The sequence below is a fragment of the Podarcis melisellensis genome, assembly GCF_964234715.1.
Source record: "Podarcis melisellensis genome assembly, chromosome: 1".
Classification (NCBI taxonomy): Eukaryota; Metazoa; Chordata; class Lepidosauria; order Squamata; family Lacertidae; genus Podarcis; species Podarcis melisellensis.
This window is the reverse complement of record NC_138528.1, coordinates 128,652,117-128,671,703: the sequence shown is the minus strand read 5'-3', so window position 1 is coordinate 128,671,703 and position 19,587 is coordinate 128,652,117. Positions and strand designations below refer to the sequence as shown.

Sequence of the window (19,587 nt, the reverse complement as noted above, 5' to 3'; positions counted from 1 at the left end):
CCTGTCACAACAGTCTTCAATAAAGACCAAGCCTACTGGCTGCTGTTTTGCTCTGGTATTCCTGGCTGGTGTCCTTGGTTTTTTGGGGGGGGTTTTGTCCAAGGGAGCCCTCGGATTTCACTGTTAACACCATACATCCAGATTTTTCCAGACATTTGTCCAATTTCTGCCCATACAATGCTGACAAATGTGGTATTCCAGATATGTCTGAGAAATTCCGGACTACATGGCATGCCATGGCATGACTCTTAGCTAAAGACATGTGTTCCTTGTATGCATATTCCTAGTATACAAACATTTGAGGAAGGGCATGCAATGATCCTGAGATGAAGGGCGGTATAGAAATTTAAATGAATAAATGCAGTAACAAGGGAATTCAAGCAGATTCACCTTCACTGCTTCATTTCCAATCAGTGCTAAAATCCCTTAACTTTTCATACCACAGGTGTTCTAGCTGCCTCATTGTTCATTTTACCGTCCGCCCAGCTATCTTAAACTCTTTTCCCTCTCATCCTCCCAGTGTCATCCTTGATAATAAGAAAGAAAAAGTCTGCTATCAGAACATAGCTTTGCTGTCACACCAAGTTAGAGCAAAGATTTAGTGCGTCCCTGTGGCTTCATTGGCTCTGGGTAAGGTGTTGAAAATAACAGCAGCAGCAGCAATTTTTTATTTTGTAATATTGCTCAGAAACAAGATGGGAAAAGATAACAATCCGTAAGAGGTGGTTTTCACAGACGACAGCCGCAAACAGATAAGGAATGGAGGGGATGCGACAGGGAGGCAACACTTAATCAAAGTGAGCTCAAACCGAGTGCAATTCCACAGGCATGACAAGACTTTTCTGGACTAATACAGCCTCAACTTCAGAGTTGCTGCCGGGTTTGAAAGGATTTTGGATCGGGGCCTTCCAAGGCCCCCTCCTCCCCTCCTCTTACCTTAGAAGAGAGTTGCTGACCTTCTTAGGCTCATAGCCACATTTTGATTTTCCAGCTAATGCTGTGGCTGCTGCCCCCTCTGGTCACTTCTCTCCCCACCCCAGATCAGCCCATGCCCACCGTCCACCACAGAAAGAGCACACACTTCATTTTCCTCAAGAGATCTGGGGGGAAACACATAGAACAGGCGGAGGAAATGGGGGTGGGAGCCTAATTCTCAAGGGAGAAACAAATACCGTATTTTTCGCACCATAGGACGCACTTTTCCCCTCCTAAAAAGCAAGGGAAAATGTGTGTGCGTCCTATGGAGCGAATGCAGGGGGGAGGCAGGCGGGAAAAGCCCCCAAGAGCTGCACACAAGCTCCGTGTGCTCTTGCGGGCTTTTCCACAGGAGGGAGAAGGGACTGACTGGCTGCATCAGTCCCTTCTCCCACCTCTCAGAAAAGCAGGAGAAGCCGCAATCTCTTTAAAGGAGTTGCGCGGCTTCTGCTGGTTTTGTGGGAGGTGGGTGAATCCCCCCACCTCTCAGTAAAGCCAGGAAAGCCCTGTGCAGCGTCTCCCGGCAAGGAGAGGCTGCACGGGGCTATGGAGTCTTTAGCCCAGTGTTTCCCAACCTTGTGCCTCCAGATGTTTTTGGACTACAATTCCCATCATCCCTTGCCACTGGTCTTGCTAGTCAGGGATGATGGGTGTTGTAGTTCAAAAACAGCTGGAGGCACAAGGTTGGGAAACACTGCTTTAGCCCCACGCAGCCTCTCCCGGGAGGGAAAGGCTGCAAGGGGCTAAAGGGGAAGCCAAAACAGCGAGCGGGATCCATCCTGCTTGCTGCCTTGGCTTGTGCCATAGCCACGCGCAATCCCTCCGGCAGGGAGAGGTTGTGCGCAGCCTGTACGCTGCTCTATGGGGCTGGGGGGGGATTTTTTTTCTTGATTTCCCCCCCCCTAAAAACTGGGTGCGCCCTATGGTCCGGTGCGCCCTATGGTGCGAAAAATACGGTAGTCACCTTCTCCACTGAGAGGGCAGTAGAACTTAGAGGCTTCACAGGCACCAGGGCAAGGTCTCAAGGGCACCTGCGCAAGCACCATGCAGAGATGTGCAAGGTGGCAGAGGGCTTTCTCCCTCTTTTTTAAACTTTAAAAAGGAGAGCATGCTGCTCCTAACGTACTCCCCCCGCCCACACCTCTGAGCAAAGTGCTGCTCCAGGGCTACGCTGGGAAGCATAGCAAGAGGGAAGCAGTGTGCCAGAGCCGCAACATGGCATTCTGTTATTTACTGAGTTGAAGAGGAGCCAAACTGCAGCAGTCTGATTGGTCCTAGAACAATAGGATCCAGAATGCAGCAGTCTGATTGGTCCACAGGAGCCAGCCAATCCAGCTCCAGGTGGAAGTGAATCCGCAACCTGATTGGCCTACAGGTGAATCCCGGAATTAGCAAATCACATGGGGCCATTGTGTAAATAATGTATATAAAGCAGACATTCTGGGGGAACTTCCATTCCTCCTCACCACTATGAGCTGAATAAAGAGCATGAAATCCACTCTCGACTCTGAGTATATTTCACATTCTATGGAGCCACTTTGCCCTGAAGCTTTGCTAGAAAGTACAGGCAAAAGAGAAGGAGCCTGAACAGTGCGAGCCCCTTCTAAAACTTTTGAAAAGAAAGAATCCTTCCCCCCCCCCAGTACATCTATGGTTAATTGGAAGCCCCATCTCTCCCTTCCAAAAGGACTGAGCCACTTCGGGGCTTGAGGGCTCCCTGGGTAGTACAAGGCCTCCGTCTCATACACCTCAACTGCTCCGATTCTCCCATGACGGTCCTGGAATTGGTAAAGCCATCACAGCTTCTGGCTCGAAATCAGGACATCCCGATCTCAAGACTTTGTCCCTGCCTCTCTGTCCAAACATGGCAACCCGCTTCAAACTTGGTGGCATGGCCTGATGACGCCATTTGCCAGAACATCGCCGGAAGCAGAGATGGGGAGGGGGGGCATGGTTTGGAAGGGGCCACGGTGCAAATTCATTAACTGCTGCTTTTGAGGCCAGGAAAGTGCCGGTGCAGCCTGCCTCTTACTTCACCAAATGTTTTTTGAGTCAGACGCAGCTGTGAGTCTCTCATGACATCTGATTTGGTCTTTTATGTTGTTCTAACTTGACTTTTCAAAGCTCAGTACTTAACTCAATAAAGGAATGCTCTGGCCATTGTTAAAGGGTGATACAGAAATACCTACGGCAGCTTTGCAAGAGGAGCATGTTGTCATCTCATAGAGCAGAGGATCTATTTGGCTTTCATAGGTGTCCTCAGGTCAGGAGCAGCATGTTCCAGTTATATCACCTTGTGAGTCCTGTCCCTCAGTCCTGATGGTCAGTAGCAATGGTTTTACTCTGTTCCTGATTATTTCCACGTCTTTTTAAAAAATGGACATGCCGTCAGCAGCTCCGGAGGAAGAACACTGGTTTCAGCACAGATGTGTTAACAAAGAGATTTAGCAAAAGAAGTAATTTTGACAAAGAACAGGTGCTTGCTGTTTCACTTGCGAATGTATTTGTACTTACCATAAGTGAAATCTTCTTAATGATTCTGAATCATACATCTCACATAGGTATGATTCAGAAGGGAAAAGGGTATCCAGCCTTTGTAGCCAGGTGCTCAAGACAATTTTGTAGTTATAGCTCTAATTGAGAGTGAAACCAACTTTCCACAGAGGGAGCTGCTTTTGTTTATTTATCTATCTATTGTTTCCACACACCTCAAGGGAATGTACAAAATGTAATAAAAAAACAGCTAACAGGATGAAGCATTCTAAGGGAAGTTTTTAATGTGTGAAATTTTAATGTATTTTTAATCTTTGTTGGAAGCCGCCCAAAGTGGCTGGGGTACAAATAATAATAAATAATAACAATAATAATTATATAGAGAGATAGCAATAATTGGGAAAACTCATAGAGTTGGAAGGGGCCATGAGAGTCATCTAGTCCAACCCCCTGCAATACTGGAATCTTTTGCCCAGCAAGGGACTCAAATTCCAGAAATACGAATTAAGTTTTGAAAGCAAACTATAATTAGTTTGGTGGATGGTTCTGTTCTTCCCCTGAGCAATGGGATCAAGGATTTGATTTGAAAAGCTGCATAGTATAACATTAAGTTAGGCATTCCCATCCCTACTTTTGTTCTATGTCTGTAGAGAATTGTGTTGCTTATTTTTTTGCCTCCTGATGCAAATGCATTGAGTTTGTTTTGCCATCTTTTTAGCTGAAAAGGAGGGATGAGAATAGGCAAAAGTTGAAAAAAAAAGAGTAAGAACTTAGGTAAGACAGACATTTTGACTACACCAATCACCCAAGCCAGCTAAAGCTGAGACGTTTCCATTTCCTAAGTTCTTGTTGAATGCCTTTATACAGTCTCCTATAGTTTCTAAGTCCCAGTTGTCTTGCGCCTGACAACTGGGACTTATCGCCTCATGAGGTTAATAGCTAAGTACTTAAATCTTCCATGCACTGTGGCAAATGGAGAGGAAACTAGTCACAAGTCTCTTCTAGTGTCGTCTAAATTGATAGGAAGGAGCACGGATTTAGAATAGTTGATTTGCAATCCTCCTACCCTGTGGTACCTTTCTGTCACTGTGACTCAAGGGCTGCTGTTGGATTTTGCAAAAATAAGAGGGTGTCATCTGCAAACATATTCACTTTGTGTACCTCGTTCTGTACGTTGACCCCATCTATAGAAGTGTCTGCATAGTTGGATGACTAGTTGCTCTATGACCAACGCAAACAACAATGGCAACAGAGGGCAGCTCTTTAAGAGACCTTTAGCTTGAGCATCAAAGCCATTGATTGAAATGATTGCCTTTGATTTGGAGTATAGTTGCTTAATGAGATGCAAGAACTTAGATCCAAATTTAAATTTATTTAGCAGGTGTGTCAAAAACAATGAATCAATATTATAAAAAGCCTTATAGTCATCAAGAGAGAGCAATGAACCAGCTCTTTTCTTTCCATTCAACTCATGTATAATGTTAATCAGTAGGTTACACCCTGAACTTGATTGCACAGGTTTTGCCTACACAATTTCAGCTAAGATGACTTCTTGAGAGTCATGCACGAAGGGAGCAATCATGGTGATGAGATCTGTACCAAGGGCTTTACACCTTGGTGTCATTACAGTTCAATCGGCTGTGTCTCACCTCCTCTGTCCTCTAGGTGCAAGGGCTTAAAGGCTGTGCAACAAAGGAGTCCCAAACTTGATAGGCAACAGCTGATTCTGGCTGCACAATCTGTGGCACGACAATCTTTGGTAATGTTCTTGCACTATCTCTTGTGCAAGAAGTATAACACCAAGTGACTTTAACTTGGTGCTATGCTGGATACAGGGACGCGGGTGGCGCTGTGGGTTAAACCACAGAGCCTAGGACTTGCCGATCAGAAGGTCGGCGGTTCAAATCCCCGCGACGGAGTGAGCGCCCATTGCTCGGTCCCTGCTCCTGCCAACCTAGCAGTTCGAAAGCATGTCAAAGTGCAAGTAGATAAATAGGTACCACTCCACCGGGTAGGTAAACGGCATTTCCGTGTGCTGCTCTGGTTCGCCAGAAGCGGCTTAGTCGTGCTGCCCACATGACCCGGAAGCTATACGCCAGCTCCCTCGGCCAATAAAGCGAGATGAGCGGCACAACCCCAGAGTCGGTCACGACTGGCCCTAATGGTCAGGGGTCTCTTTACCTTTACCTTTATGCTGGATACAACCCAATATCTTTCCCTCAAATGATTTTTTTTTAAAGCAAAGCAGACAGAACTTAAGAACAAAACAAAACAAAATTTAATAGATCTTGTGCACCACTTCACAATATTTACACAGTTAAATAGGTTTTTCAACTTCAGTATAGCTGCTAACATCAATTAACATTAATTCTCATGTATTTGAGTAGGCAAATACCTGCTGAAAACACAGGCGGCACCAATTTATAAACCCACACACATATTAACAAATCAATAAGCAAACAAAGCTTAGTCAGACAATAGGAAGCAAACATTTTTCCTGGATTATGTCCAGTATTGTCACAATGAAGCATTTTGAGTTCGGGTGGACCCTTGGCAACAGACTGGAGACGTGGCAGGCAGGGGAAAGGGTCTTTGCGTCTTCCCTGTACTTTTTCCTGAAGTGAACCAACCATATATTTGGGAACCCAGCTAGGAAAAAAGCTACCAGGTGAGAGAGACGAAAGGGAGAAATTTGTTGTTGTTGTTTAGTCGTGTCCGACTCTTCGTGACCCCATGGACCAGAGCACGCCAGGCACTCCTGTCTTCCACTGCCTCCCACAGTTTGGTCAGACTCATGCTGGTAGCTTTGAGAACACTGTCCAACCATCTTGTCCACTGTCGTCCCCTTCTCCTTCTGCCCTCCATCTTTCCCAACATCAGGCTCTTTTCCAGGGAGTCTTCTCTTCTCATGAGGTGGCCAAAGTATTGGAGCCTCAGCTTCACGATCTGTCCTCCCAGCGAGCACTCAGGGCTGATTTCCTCCAGAATGGATAGGTTTGATCTTCTTGCAGTCCATGGGACCCTCAAGAGTCTCCTCCAGCACCATAATTCAAAAGCATCAATTTTTCGGCGATCAGCCTTCTTTATGGTCCAGCTCTCACTTCCATACATCACTACTGGGAAAACCATAGCTTGAACTATATGGACCTTTGTTGGCAAGGTGATGTCTCTGCTTTTTAAGATGCTGTCTAGGTTTGTCATTGCTGAAAGGGAGAAATAGCAGAAGGCAATTGGGTTAAGCACTCCCTGTCTTGACTGCTGCCTTTCTTCTCCAAATCACAACTTTCACTCTTCTCAAGTGTTTGATGGAACCACAGGTTCCAAGACCTGGGCCTGCTGCCAAAAGTCTAGTTTCACGCTCAAGCACATGCCTCCCCCACAGAAATCAATTAGACATCAAAATACTAAAATCTGGGTGGCTCATTTCTACCAATGTTCTACAAAAACACCCCAGACAATGTGAGTCCAAGCTTGTATTTCCCTTTCATTTACATTCTGCTTTTTCAACAATGCTGTTTTTCCCCCAGTAGCTGTTGTCTTATGTGTATTTTATCTGATGAACTGTGGTCTTTTACACTTTTCTTTCACCTTTTTTCCCAAGCTGATGCTTTCACATTTTTAAAATTATAAATTACATTTTAAAAATGAACCGAGGGAGAGAGATAATGTATTTTCAAGTTTCTCCACTGCAGATCAAAGTCGAATCCTCATCATACTTTTCCTAGAAAGCTGTGTACTTTGTCCTTAGTATGAGGACTGTAGCTCAGTGGAAAAAGCAAACGTCCTGCATGCATAAAGCTCCTTAATCAAGTCCTGACATCTCCAAATAGGCTGAAACTGTCTGAAACTCTGGAATGGTGATGCTAGATGAATCAACCATCAGGCTTGCTAGGCTTGGTTTCTGTGTTCCGATTAGCTGTTCTGGGCTGTAGTTCTAGGCTGAAGCACCTGCTCTGAAGGCAAGGGGTCCCAGGATAGGACAAGTGGTGGATAAGACAAGAAAAACGTTGAACTGTGGCAGCTGTGGAAAATTCCAGGCACGGTCCACCATATGTAGTGGGCATGCAAAATAACAAAAGCAATCTGGGAAATGATATATAATGAGTTGAAAAAAATGTTTAAAATAACCTTTGTGGAAAAACCAGGAGCTTTTCTATTGGGCGTTTTTGGTGCAGAAAAACCAAAGGAAAGACTATTTAAGTATACAACAACAGCAGCGTGGATACTTTTGGGCCACAGATGGAAAGAAGACAAAGTCCCGTGCAGAGAAGAATGGCTGATAAAAATGATGGATTATGCCGAAATGGCAAAAATGACTGGGAAGATCAGAAATCAAGAAGACAGAAATTTTAATAAGGAATGGGGGAAATTTATAAGTTACCTCGGAGAACACTGTAAGCAACTAAAAACTTTGGCAGGACTATAACAATACTTATAATGTAACAAGAACTATGGGAAAATGGGGAATTTTAAGAAAATGCAGAATCTTATAAGATGCAGTTGGAAAAGGAATGTCAATGGAGCCCATGGAGGGAGAGAGGAAAGTCCAAGGAATCAGGGGATCCTTTATGATTATGATTTGAACACAAATGTAAACTGTAAAAACCAATTAAAAAATTGTAGAAAAGAAAGGAAAAGGCAAATTCCACAATGTGGTTGAATAATGGGAGATGCACGAGAGGCCAAATGGGTTTTCCCCCTTCCACACAGCACATAAGCTATGGCATTCACCATGAAAAGTGAACAGTGCATAAGGCTATCGACAGCTGTTAGCCATGAAGTCTCTGTATTACCTCCCAGACTGCAGGCAGGGGTCTCCAAATACCAGTTGCTTGGCAACAAAGTGGGGAAAGCGCTGCTTGCAGACTCCAATAGGCACCTGGTCAGCCACTAGAAGAACAGGAGAATTTGGGCCTTTGGACAGATCCAGCAGGACTCTTATTATGCTCTTATTTAAGATACAGGTGTAGCTCTCCAAAGCCCTAATGGTTTTGGATCAGGTTATTTGAAAGACCAGCTTCCCTCTCATCAATTTGCCTGTGCTTTCAGATTAGCACCAGAGGCCATCCACACATGTCCATGACTGAGATTTATCTGGCTTTCATGAGAGACGGGGGCTTTTTGTTTGTAGCCCCATAATGGCGGAAGTCTTTTCAGGGTGTGACACGTGTGATCGCCTCCTCCCTTCTTTTGGGCTGGAAGTGAGTTTTAAAGACCAACCTATTCTGAATTGCCTTTTCCTAGAAACATGCTGGGATTGAAATGTTAACATTTAAGTAGATTCAATGATATTATGCTGGTCTGATACTGTAATTTTTAACACTGTGGTCATCTTTCATGCTTACTATATATTATTGTTTTAATGGTGGTTGATATGTCGTTTGTATTTCTGACTTGTGTATTGTATTTCCCTTTTCATGGAATCTGCCATGTGAGGCCAAGTGCCCTAAAAGGCAGCCTACAATTATCACAAATAAACAAACATTTGAGGGGCTGGGGAGATCGACCAGATTCATAACAATGAGAGGAAATGCACATATGATACAGGTAAGGGGGAACCTTATGGTCGCACACATCTTTGACTCAGTGCTGACATTTGTTACATGTTGGAAGGGATGTGAACATGAGTTTGAAAATAATATTTATTAAAGTTTCAAAAAATTACAAAAATAAAAGTAAGAAGAAAACAGAAAATACAAAATACAAAGAAAAATAAAAACAATTAAAAACAAATCAATCTTTCCATATCTTAACTTTCATTTACTTGTTTCCCTGACCTCCTCACGCCTCCCTTTTTTGTATTCTAATTCAGTTAGTTATTTCAGCAAATCCTTCCCATTTTTGCTTTTATCTTAATAATTTATCTTAATATATTGTATCTTTACATTCTCACCTATTCTTAATCCAATTTCACCTAATTCTATAACATTACTGCTAAAACCACGTAACTTCATTCCAGCATCCTTCTAACATTCCTTAATTTTACAATGTTTCTGCAAATAGTCTTTAAATTTCCCCCAATCTTCTTCTACCGACTCTTCTCCCTGGTCTCCGGGATGTGAACATGAATTTGGCTTTGCTGCAACATATCTGATAGGCAAGGACTTCTGGCTTCATTAGGGTGGATAGGTATGATGGCTGCGATTTTGTATTATTTGGACTTCATATATAAGTTTGTGTGTGTGAATGGTGTGTGAAGCTTCCATTAATCAAAATAATTCTCTTCTGCCTAAACTCCACTGAATTTCGACTTCACTGGTGCCCCTGATGTTTTTAAGGCAGAAGAAACCTCCTGCTAACACAGGGACATCATGCAGTGCAGAAATGCTTGTGAGGCTCCTGGGTCATAAAGAGCTCAGTAGAAGATGTGCTTTGCATGCAGAAAACCCCCTGCTCTCTATGGTGAGGAAGCCCTGGTTGCAGCTCTGAGAGAAGCTTCGGCCTGAGACAGCAAAGAGCCTGTCGATGACAGTGGGCTACAAAGATCTGAGTCAGCACATGACATGAGCTGTGTCTGAGGAAGCTTTTGATGAAGATGAGCCAAGATGGCGGGCTCTGATGCAGAGCTTAGTAACTTGGGTAGGAGAAGACAGGCCTGCCCATTATCATTTTTAATTCCCGGCCTCTCTTTCATGCCTCTCTGGCTTGCTAAAGTGCTGCCTCCACTTCAGCCCGGCTCTCCGTCACCTCCTCGTTAAGGGAGCCTGCGCAATGGCCCTGTAGTGTAAAGGGCTCCTTGAGAGAAATAGCATCCAGCTTTTTCTCCTCCTCCTCTTCTTCTTTTTCAGCCTCTTCATGAGTCCACCGACGCACATAGTCCTGTTCAGAGTTGCTCCTAACATACCCGGGCAAAGTTATCTGGGTGTCGTTCTGCCGGGTGACATTCTTGCCAGCCCTGGTGGAAATCACTACCATGTGGGAACTGGCCGCCATCTGAGACTGGCTGCTGGTGCTGTGCATCATGTTCGTGTGGACAGAGCCGTAGCGATAGCTCCCACAAGGAGCCGCCCTCTCCCAGTCCACAGCCAGGTTCCACCTAGCCCAGGTCTTCTTGATCTCAGCCTGCACCTAGAAGGGAAGAAAATGGCCAGATCAAAAAACAAAGGAAGAGTGTTAGGCCAATGTCATCGTCTTCTTCTTTAAAAAATAATTTTGAATGTAGGAACAAACATACAGCTCCCCTGTTCCTCACCAGAACAACTGCAACTACGTCCAGTTGTGTTAGTAATAATAAAATGAAACATTCATTCAACTAATATTTGCTTGGACTGCCAAATTAATCTTGGAGCCATGTCTACTCTTCAGCAGAAGCATTAAGGGGCAAGAGGAAGCTGTGGTGAATGGGTAGGAGAGTACAATAATATATGTTTTGGAGGTATATAGAGTATATTTAAAAAACTATACAACAGAAGGACAGAGAGCCACACCAGACACAGAAGCTCTGCTGAAACAACGAGAGCTGGTTATTTATTTATTTAGCTCTTATTTCTAACACCATGAGGACTAGAAACATTTTTTAAAATGTTTAAGAGAGATCTTATCTGGAATCTACATCAAATATTAGTTCCAGTCTCTGCACAAAACAATGACCTAAAAACATGAAATTTAATTATTGCGCTGCGCTTTGTGAGAACTATTTAAGAGAGAAAGTTATTCAAGTGTTTATATGTCATGGTCATTACTCAAATCTCTCTGTCTCTTCTTCTTTCCGACCCTTAGCAAACCTGAAGAATAATGCCCAGAGGGCAGTAAGTTAATTAAACCAAGTAATGAGGTGCAACAAGAGGGCTGGTAAATTACAAATGAGGTCCTATCACTCATTTCTAATGGAAACAAGCTGTCTCTCCTGCCTCCACCTCGTGTTGGCATATGGCTGGAGAGAGTCCTTACTGGTTTTTAACAAACTGCACTTTCTTAGACAGAACCCAAGAGTGCCATACTCTAGAAGTAAAACCAATGCAATCTCATTGGAAGCATTTTGTAAGAAGAGAAATCGAAATTATAAATAGAAGCTGGGATCCAAAGCAACACGCACAGTCTTTCTCTCATGCTTTACAGGTCATTTCAATCACACATACATAATTATGTGTTTCTTTATACCTAAACATCTGCTTTATTAAAAATGTGTGTGTGTGTGTGTGTGTGTGTGTGAGGCTTGGAACAGGTAGCAACTTCTTAAAATCTCGTTCACTGTCCCAAATGCACCTGCTGACTAGGCCATGGCCACCCCATTTCACAGCTAGGAAGGCCACCTGTCCCAATTCATCCAGTGACTTACCTCTCCATTACAATAGCAATAGAGGATGGAGACAAAGAAACCCTGCAGGAGAATAAAGAACAATTAAAGAATATCAGTCATTTCACCACCTCCACTTTGAAGCAAGAATTTCACATGGATGCAGCTGAACTGAAATTTGTGAACGAGGGGCTAAATGCCCTCTGGGTGGACAATGAAAGTCATTTTAGTGATTTGTAAGAAATGGAACATCAGGGACGCGGGTGGCGCTGTGGGTAAAAGCCTCAGCACCTAGGGCTTGCCGATCGAAAGGTCGGCGGTTCAAATCCCCGCGGCGGGGTGCGCTCCCGTTGCTTGGTCCCAGCGCCTGCCAACCTAGCAGTTCGAAAGCACCCCCGGGTGCAAGTAGATAAATAGGGACCGCTTACTAGCGGGAAGGTAAACGGCGTTTCCGTGTGCAGCTCTGGCTCGCCAGAGCAGCGATGTCACGCTGGCCACGTGACCCGGAAGTGTCTTCGGACAGCGCTGGCCCCTGGCCTCTTAAGTGAGATGGGCGCACAACCCCAGAGTCTGTCAAGACTGGCCCGTACGGGCAGGGGTACCTTTACCTTTACCTTAAGAAAGGAAACAGGAAGGAACCACAAAACTATTGGCCATTTAGCTGGTTAGACTTCTCCAAACTATATGCACAGTATTTCCTTCAACAATTAACTGACTGGATGCAAAATGGCAACGTTATTCATGTAGAACAAGCGGGGTTCAAAGGACTGATCAATGTTTCACTCTGAACCATATTGTAAGGAAATACACACAGAAGAAGAAACTTTATGCAGCTCCCATTGATCTTTCTGCTGCATTCAATTCTATTTATTGAAATAGACTGTGGGAGAAATTTCAAATTGCCAACGCTGACTGTAGATTTCTGCTATTGATTCAAGAACTATACAGCAACACAGGAAATACAAACAAGTCATCTCGATTATATTGTAACTTAAAAAAACCCTGATGCTTATCGTTGTAATCATCTCAAGTGATCTGCTTTGTGAGTTTCACCTGAGGCTGTGTTTGGACCGTGCATTTAAAATGCATGGGGCAGGAGTCAACTGCAGGGCAGCTGTTTATCAGCTCCATCTGTACGCAGGCTGAGACCCTCCCTGCCCGCAGACTGTCTCGCCAGAGTGGTGCATGCTCTGGTTATTTCTCGCTTGGACTACTGCCATGTGCTCTACGTGGGGCTACCTTTGAAGGTGACCCGGAAACTACAACTAATCCAGAATGCGGCAGCTAGACTGGTGACCGGGAGCGGCCGCTGAGACCATATAACACTGGTCTTAAAAGAACTACTCTGGCTCCCAGTATGTTTCCGAGCACAATTCAAAGTGTTGGTGCTGACCTTTAAAGCCCTAAACGGCCTCAGTCCAGTATACCTGAAGGAGCGTCTCCACCTCCATCGTTCTGCCCAGACACAGGTCCAGCGCCGAGGGCCTTCTGGCAGTTCCCTCGCTGCAAGAAGCCAAGTTACAGGGAACGAGGCAGAGGGCCTTCTTGGTAGTGGCGCCCTCCCTGTGGAATGCCCTCCCACCAGATGTCAAAGAGAAAAATAACTACCAAACTTTTAGAAGACATCTGAAGGCAGCCGTGTTTAGGGAAGCTTTTAATGTTTAATAGGTTATTGTATTTTAGTGTTTTATTGGAAGCCACCCAGAGTGGCTGGAGAAACCCAGCCAGATGTGTGGGGTATAAATAATAAATTATTATTATTATTATTATTATTATTATTATTATTATTATTATTATTATCATCCCATCAGCAGGGGCCCTAGTCAAGGACTTCTGCTTTCCCACCTCTCCTTCCCTCTGTGCCTCCAGAAATTGGCAGGGGGGGGGAGGTTGGGGGAGCAATTCCCAGCATCTTTAGCATACCACAGTCCCCAGGATTCTTTGAGTCATGCCATGCACATCAAATGTATTATGATGTGTGTGCCGCATGCAAAGAGGTATGCAAGAGCCTTAAATAAACAAAAACTTAAGCAATGCATTGATCTTACTCTATTTTTACATGGTGTTGCCACTCCCAACACCAAAAACCAAAAGAATCCCAGACTGATGGGAAAAGGAAGCAGGTTTTATAAGAGACAAACAGAATCTGAGGGGTAGATCTTCACAGGGCCTTCCTGTGGCAATCCACAAAGAAAACAAGAAAACAACGGAAGAGTTTTGCAGCACCTACTTTGAAGGACTACGCATCTTTGCTGCAAATGCACATATACAGCTGCAGCTGAATTTGGATGATCAAAGGCTGGCCCTTTCAGCGCTTTACAAAAAAACCCACCAGACTCACAGGAAACAAACACAGGGCTTACATAATAGCTTTAAACATGTGTCAGTTTAGCAGAGAGCCAAAGAGAAGGAAGAAAGAAAATGCAATGTTTGGATTCATATTCATTTTGTCTTCCCTCTTCTGCATCTGTTAAAAATTTCAAGGTGCATTTACAGCACGGGTGCTGACCCAGTGGCCTTTCTGAGGTTGTTGGACTCCAATTTGAATCTGCCCCAGCCAACATGGCCAATGGGTGAGGGTGACAGGAGTTGAAGCCCAGCAACCTCTGGAGCTAGACACCCCACTCATCCCCCCAAAAATCAGTGAAAACTGGTTGCATGAGTTTGCAGCAGAAGCCTGCTCTGCACAGCACTGATTGGCTAGTGCCTAAATCTTCCTCCAGTTCCTGCAGCAGTTTTGCACAACATTATTACAATGCGGAGCACTTCTTCTTTTTTAAAATCACTTTATTGCTTTATAATTGGAAAAAAATCAATTAAATATCAATTAAAAACCCCCAAAACAACAGGTAGCACTTCTTGTTTTAAAATGGTTGCAAATGAGCGATTTATGGGAAACTTTAAAACATTTCTGAAGGAAGCCACCAAGCCAGCCTAAACTGGGAAGGGCTGATGATGGGGCAGGCATGGAGAGAGAAAGAAAGACCAGTCACTAAATCAGCACTGGGATCATTGGTATTTACATCTGCCTTCTGCATAGTAAAAGATGCTGAGCTCACCCTGCAAGGGGGGGAGGGGGAGAGCACAGCAAATGCAAACTCTTAAAGTTAACCTTGGCACAAGATTAATTGCATGGATGCAATTAAAATGCATCTTTCTTCAAGGGTAAAGATGCAGACGTAAATAGCAGCTGCAGGCAAGGAGGCCTTAGGCAGGTGTGGGACTGTGGGAGTGGGAAAGGCCAACACTGTCTTGGCAGAAATCCTTCTGCAAGCTGCTATTTGCATCAGAAGGGAAACAGCTATTTCCAAAGGCAAATAGCAGATTTTGGGGGGAGGTGCAATTTTTACCAGGACCACAGCAAGAAAGAGAGGTGATGCTACCTCCCCACAGTCCCAGTCTTGTTCAGCCCCTCCTGCAGTTGCTATTTAGGTTTAAAGAAGCACAAACGTCCCAATTAAGTTTGGCACTCTCCCAAAACGGTTCCAGTTCTCCAGCCCTCGGAGGTACAAGAGGTCCCCTTGCATGTTCCAGAGTCTTGGACAAATACCTTCTCGCCACATTCAGCTGCCCGTGAAGGATCTACTGCCTCCCAGACACAAACCCCTCTCCAGTTAGCATAAGTGAACGGTTACGGCTTATAAGCACCAACATCAGCACACCTGGAATGAGTTGAAGAAGAGTTCGCAGTGCATTCGGATCTCCCAGCCCAGCCCAGTGAACGTGTGAGGCAGGCATACGAAGACAAAGTAATGCACACCAAAGACAAGGACCAGGATCAAGGTGGATTTGGCTAGTTTTCTAGAAGAGGGAAGAGAAGTTGTTGCCGTTATCACCATCATCAATCTTTATTACGGTCCAGAGACCCAACAAATTACAAAGCAATACACAATTCAGACAGCCTACCTCCAGGTTAAACAAGCATTTTGTTTAGAATATAAGGATCATTTGTTCTTGCAACCACCAATAAAAACTTTGCCACTGCTAATGTTCTAGCATTTGTCTGGTCTTTCTCTGATTTTCCCGGGAAAGGTACCAGCAAGGGTAGTATCAGTTCAGCCCTGGCTTGCTCATATTTTGCACAATGCAACAAAATATGTTTTATGGAATCGATGTCTTGAGCACACGAGCAAAGTCTGTCCTGGTAGGGAACTCCTCTCAACCTGCCATCCAACACTGCAGAAGGAAAGACATTTAGTCTGGCTTTGGTGAAAAGCCTTCGATAGTCTGGTACTGTCAGGTTTTTAATGTAAGATGTTAACTTAAAGACATACCCATATTGTAGTCCTACTGCCAGCGGACTACAGAAGAAGAAGAAGAAGAAGAAGAAGAAGAAGAAGAAGAAGAAGAAGAAGAAGAAGAAGAAGAAGAAGAAGAAGAAGAAGAAGAAGAAGAGTAGTAGTAGTAGTAGTAGTAGTAGTAGTTTGGATTTGATATCCCGCCTTTCACTCCCCTTCAGGAGTCTCAAAGCGGCCAACAATCTCCTTTCCCTTCCTCCCCCACAAAAAACACTCTGTGAGGTGAGTGGGGCTGAGAGACTTCAAAGAAGAGTGACTGGCCCAAGGTCACCCAGCAGCTGCATGTGGAGGAGCGGAGACGCGAACCCAGTTCCCCAGATTACGTGACTACCGCTCTTAACCACTACACCACACTGGCTCTGCGTGTGATTGAGATCGCAAGTCACTGTGTGCATTTTCCCATAATCTTTGCTTAAACATCTTTTGGGCACCTTCATAACCTACCGTATTTTTCGCTCTATTACACGCATCTGACCATAACACGCATGTAGTTTTTAGAGGAGGAAAACAAGAAAAAAATATTCTGAACGAAACAGTGGGTGCATGATTTTTATGGTTCATGCTGTGGCCACAAACATGTGATCTGATGGTGAGTTTGGGGTAGCCCAATGCAAAAATCCTGAGGATCCATGTGGATCCTTGCTTTGTAACCACGTTTTAAGTGGGGAGGGAAGGAAAAGCACTCAAGGGAGCCCGCGTGGAGAAGGAGCTTTTCGGTGAGCTGAGCGGGAGGAGGGAGGGAAAGAGCACTGTTGCTTTAAGGGTATACTTAAGGTACTTGCCCTGTGCCTGGGGTTTTTTCCATTTAACAGTTTGCAGCCTTTTCCTTCCACTCCTTGTTTTGAGGCAGAATAGATTTGAGCAAGTGAGGAGGACTTGGATTGCAGGGGATTCACCATTAGCTGTGTAAAAGTGCTCCTCCTTGCAGCCTGAGTGATAAGCAGCCACCAGCAGCAATAGAATGGAGCACAAAAAAGTGGTAGGGGCACTAGGACCCAGACAATGCTCGAATCTATCCTGCCTGAAAAAAAGCTGCTCCCTCCCAGCGGATCAGCTGAGACGCGGGGATTTGCGGAGTTTTCCCCTCTCCCTCATCCCCAGCCTTTTTTCTTTAACTTCCTGGTTTTCACTGCGTGGCTCAGAGCTCGAGGTTGGTTTTATTTTGCTGCTGGTTGCTTAAATTTTATCTTTCCTGCCGTCCCTCTGCAGCCTCATTGCTCTGTTTAGAGAGCTCACGGACCTTTGCTAGCGTCTGTCCCTCCTCCCGTGTAAGCGGCTGCTGCCCGCTTTGCTGCCATGGCTCTTCTTCCCTCCCTCCTCCCCGGCTCCAGGTCGCTTTAAAGCAAGCAAAGCGAGAGCCTCGTAGAGTGTGTAAGCAGCTCCCGCTTTGCTTGACTGACGGCAGCCATGGCTCCGATCCGTGCATTCGCTCCTTAACACGCACAGGCATTTCCCCTTACTTTCTAGGAGCAAAAAACTGCGTGTTATGGTCCGAAAAGTACGGTAGGTAATACAGTGGGGGGGGGGGGGAGAGACCAATAGAGGTGGCTTTTTTAGCCATGGTTTTCTGCCATTTGCTGACAAATTCCTCATTGGTCAGGTGTTGGTACAAACCCTTCCCTAGATTAAACACTGAAATCCTGAGCCAATGTTTTAGGGCAGCCCACCGTTATCACCACCAGTCATTCCGACAAAGTGCTAGATGCTGCACAGAAAAGTGTCATAGCCTCCAATCCCTGAGGCTGCCTAAATCTCCTTGAGCCCAATAGGATATAATCAGCCTAACTCTCAACAGAATTTCAGACATGCAATCTTTTTCAATAGGGGTTGCCCAAGGACCATAACATACTCCAGTCCCCTGAAATTTCATCGCCTGTGAAAACTGGAGGATTTCTTGGTGCCCTTGGGCTCCTTTTTTGTTCCTTGTGTTTCTGACTGTCTGGCTTGTATTTACAGCCAGACGGGACAATGTCACAGGTATGAGAATTCATTATGCACAACCGACAAGAGCCCCTTAGACGTTCCCTGTCCCTAGAACCAATTCTTCTATCTGCTCTGGAGATCAGAGGCCTACCTCACTTTCTGGGCGCCTGTAGATCCTATCAGCAACAATGGCTCCCACTATCCCACTTGGAAGCTCAAAGCCCTGATGATCTACAGCGATCATCTTTCCTTCCTGCTGCCTGTGCACAGGGAAGGCTGAGAGAAACTCACTGACTCTGACTCACTGGTTCTTGAGAGAGCACGTCCCACAAAGAGCAAGGCCTTTTTTTACCAGAACTCAGTTCCAGCACCTCTCAGGTGGGTGCCATTGCCTTTATAAGAAAACAAGGGAGATGTTCGTGCTGAGCTCCTGCACCTCTTTCTAGAAAAATTGCACTGATATACATACATCTCTCTTTTGTGTTGCAGAAACAAAGCTGATTTCTCCCTGCCTCCTTCTGCTTCCCTTTCTGCTTCTCAACAATCATCTTTAATATGAAGAAGAGGTCAGAAATAACTCAGTACATTCCCAGAGACACCAACAGCTTATTACAGCGCGGTACAGAAAAACTACATTTTGCTTGGCTCTCTCTTCCAAATAAGAAGTAATATGACTGCAGATGAAGCTCTCTCTGCAGTTATTGTAGGCTCTCTCAATTAGTTGGCTACTTCAACGAGAAAAAAGAAGGATACACTTTGAGTTGATGCTCACGAGAACTTCCACAGTGGCGAAGGGGGAGGGGTCCCAGAGACACAAAGTCCATTTGCTAACTTGAAACGCAATCTCCCAGGGTGCATTTTAAAGAGATCAATGCCAAATTAGAAGTCCAAGTATGGGTCAGCTTTATTCTTGTCCCCCCCCCCCACATACGCTTTCTTTTCTTCCATTTATATCCCACCTTCCCTCCAATAAACAAAGCAGCATAGCTGGTTCTTCCTCCCCCTTTTACTCTCACAGCAATCCTGTGAGAGAGGTTTGGCTGATAGATGGTTTGAGGCCACCCCAAGTGAGCCTCATGGCTGAGTGAAGATTTGAATCCAAGTCTTCCCACTTCTAGTCAGGCACATGGTAACTATACCATACTGGTTCAGTTAAGGCTGGATTTCTATGTGAGCATCCTGAATAAGGCCACCATCTTATAATCAAACTTCAGCCTTTAAGTCTTACCAGCCATTGTAGGCAGCCATCTATGAAAACACCAACCAACCAACCAAGAATGCCCCCATTATATAGAACAAGGCAGTGTCATTCCCACGGGGCCATTCTCAATTACAGACACTGCAGGGCTGCCTTTTTGTTGCAGTTCAGCCGCCACCTGAACCTCTGGCAAATCCCTTTTTCATCAGTTAAAAGAAAGGCTCGCCACCTCTAAAAGTGACAGATATCTATAGAAGCTATTCCCTCCTTCTCCAAAAAAGGTCAGAGCTGAATATTTCAGCCCAGAATAACACTCGCATTAAGGAGTTTATGCTCAGGGAGGGTTGCGGTGCTTAAGAAGAGTGGAGAAGTATTCTATTTTTAAAATGCTTCTAGCAAATTTTTAAACAGCTCTCCTTTTTCAGCCTTCTTGAAACCTGCCTCACATCAGAAGTAAACAGCTG

General features: G+C 44.9%; 1 protein-coding gene across 3 annotated transcripts in view; it reads right to left on the bottom strand.

Annotated features, from left to right (window-relative positions):
• Positions 1-9,527: 9,527 nt before the first annotated feature.
• PTH2R (parathyroid hormone 2 receptor) overlaps positions 9,528-19,587 on the bottom strand; it is a 39,761-nt gene continuing 29,701 nt past the window's right edge. For all 3 annotated transcript variants that reach the window (XM_081927677.1, XM_081927678.1, XM_081927679.1), the window contains 3 exons: positions 15,367-15,505; positions 11,747-11,788; positions 9,528-10,536 (listed from right to left, as the gene is read on the bottom strand). In XM_081927677.1, the coding sequence (XP_081783803.1) occupies positions 10,117-10,536; positions 11,747-11,788; positions 15,367-15,505 (601 nt within the window). In that variant the 3' untranslated portion in view covers positions 9,528-10,116. The remainder of the gene's footprint in view (positions 10,537-11,746; positions 11,789-15,366; positions 15,506-19,587) is intronic.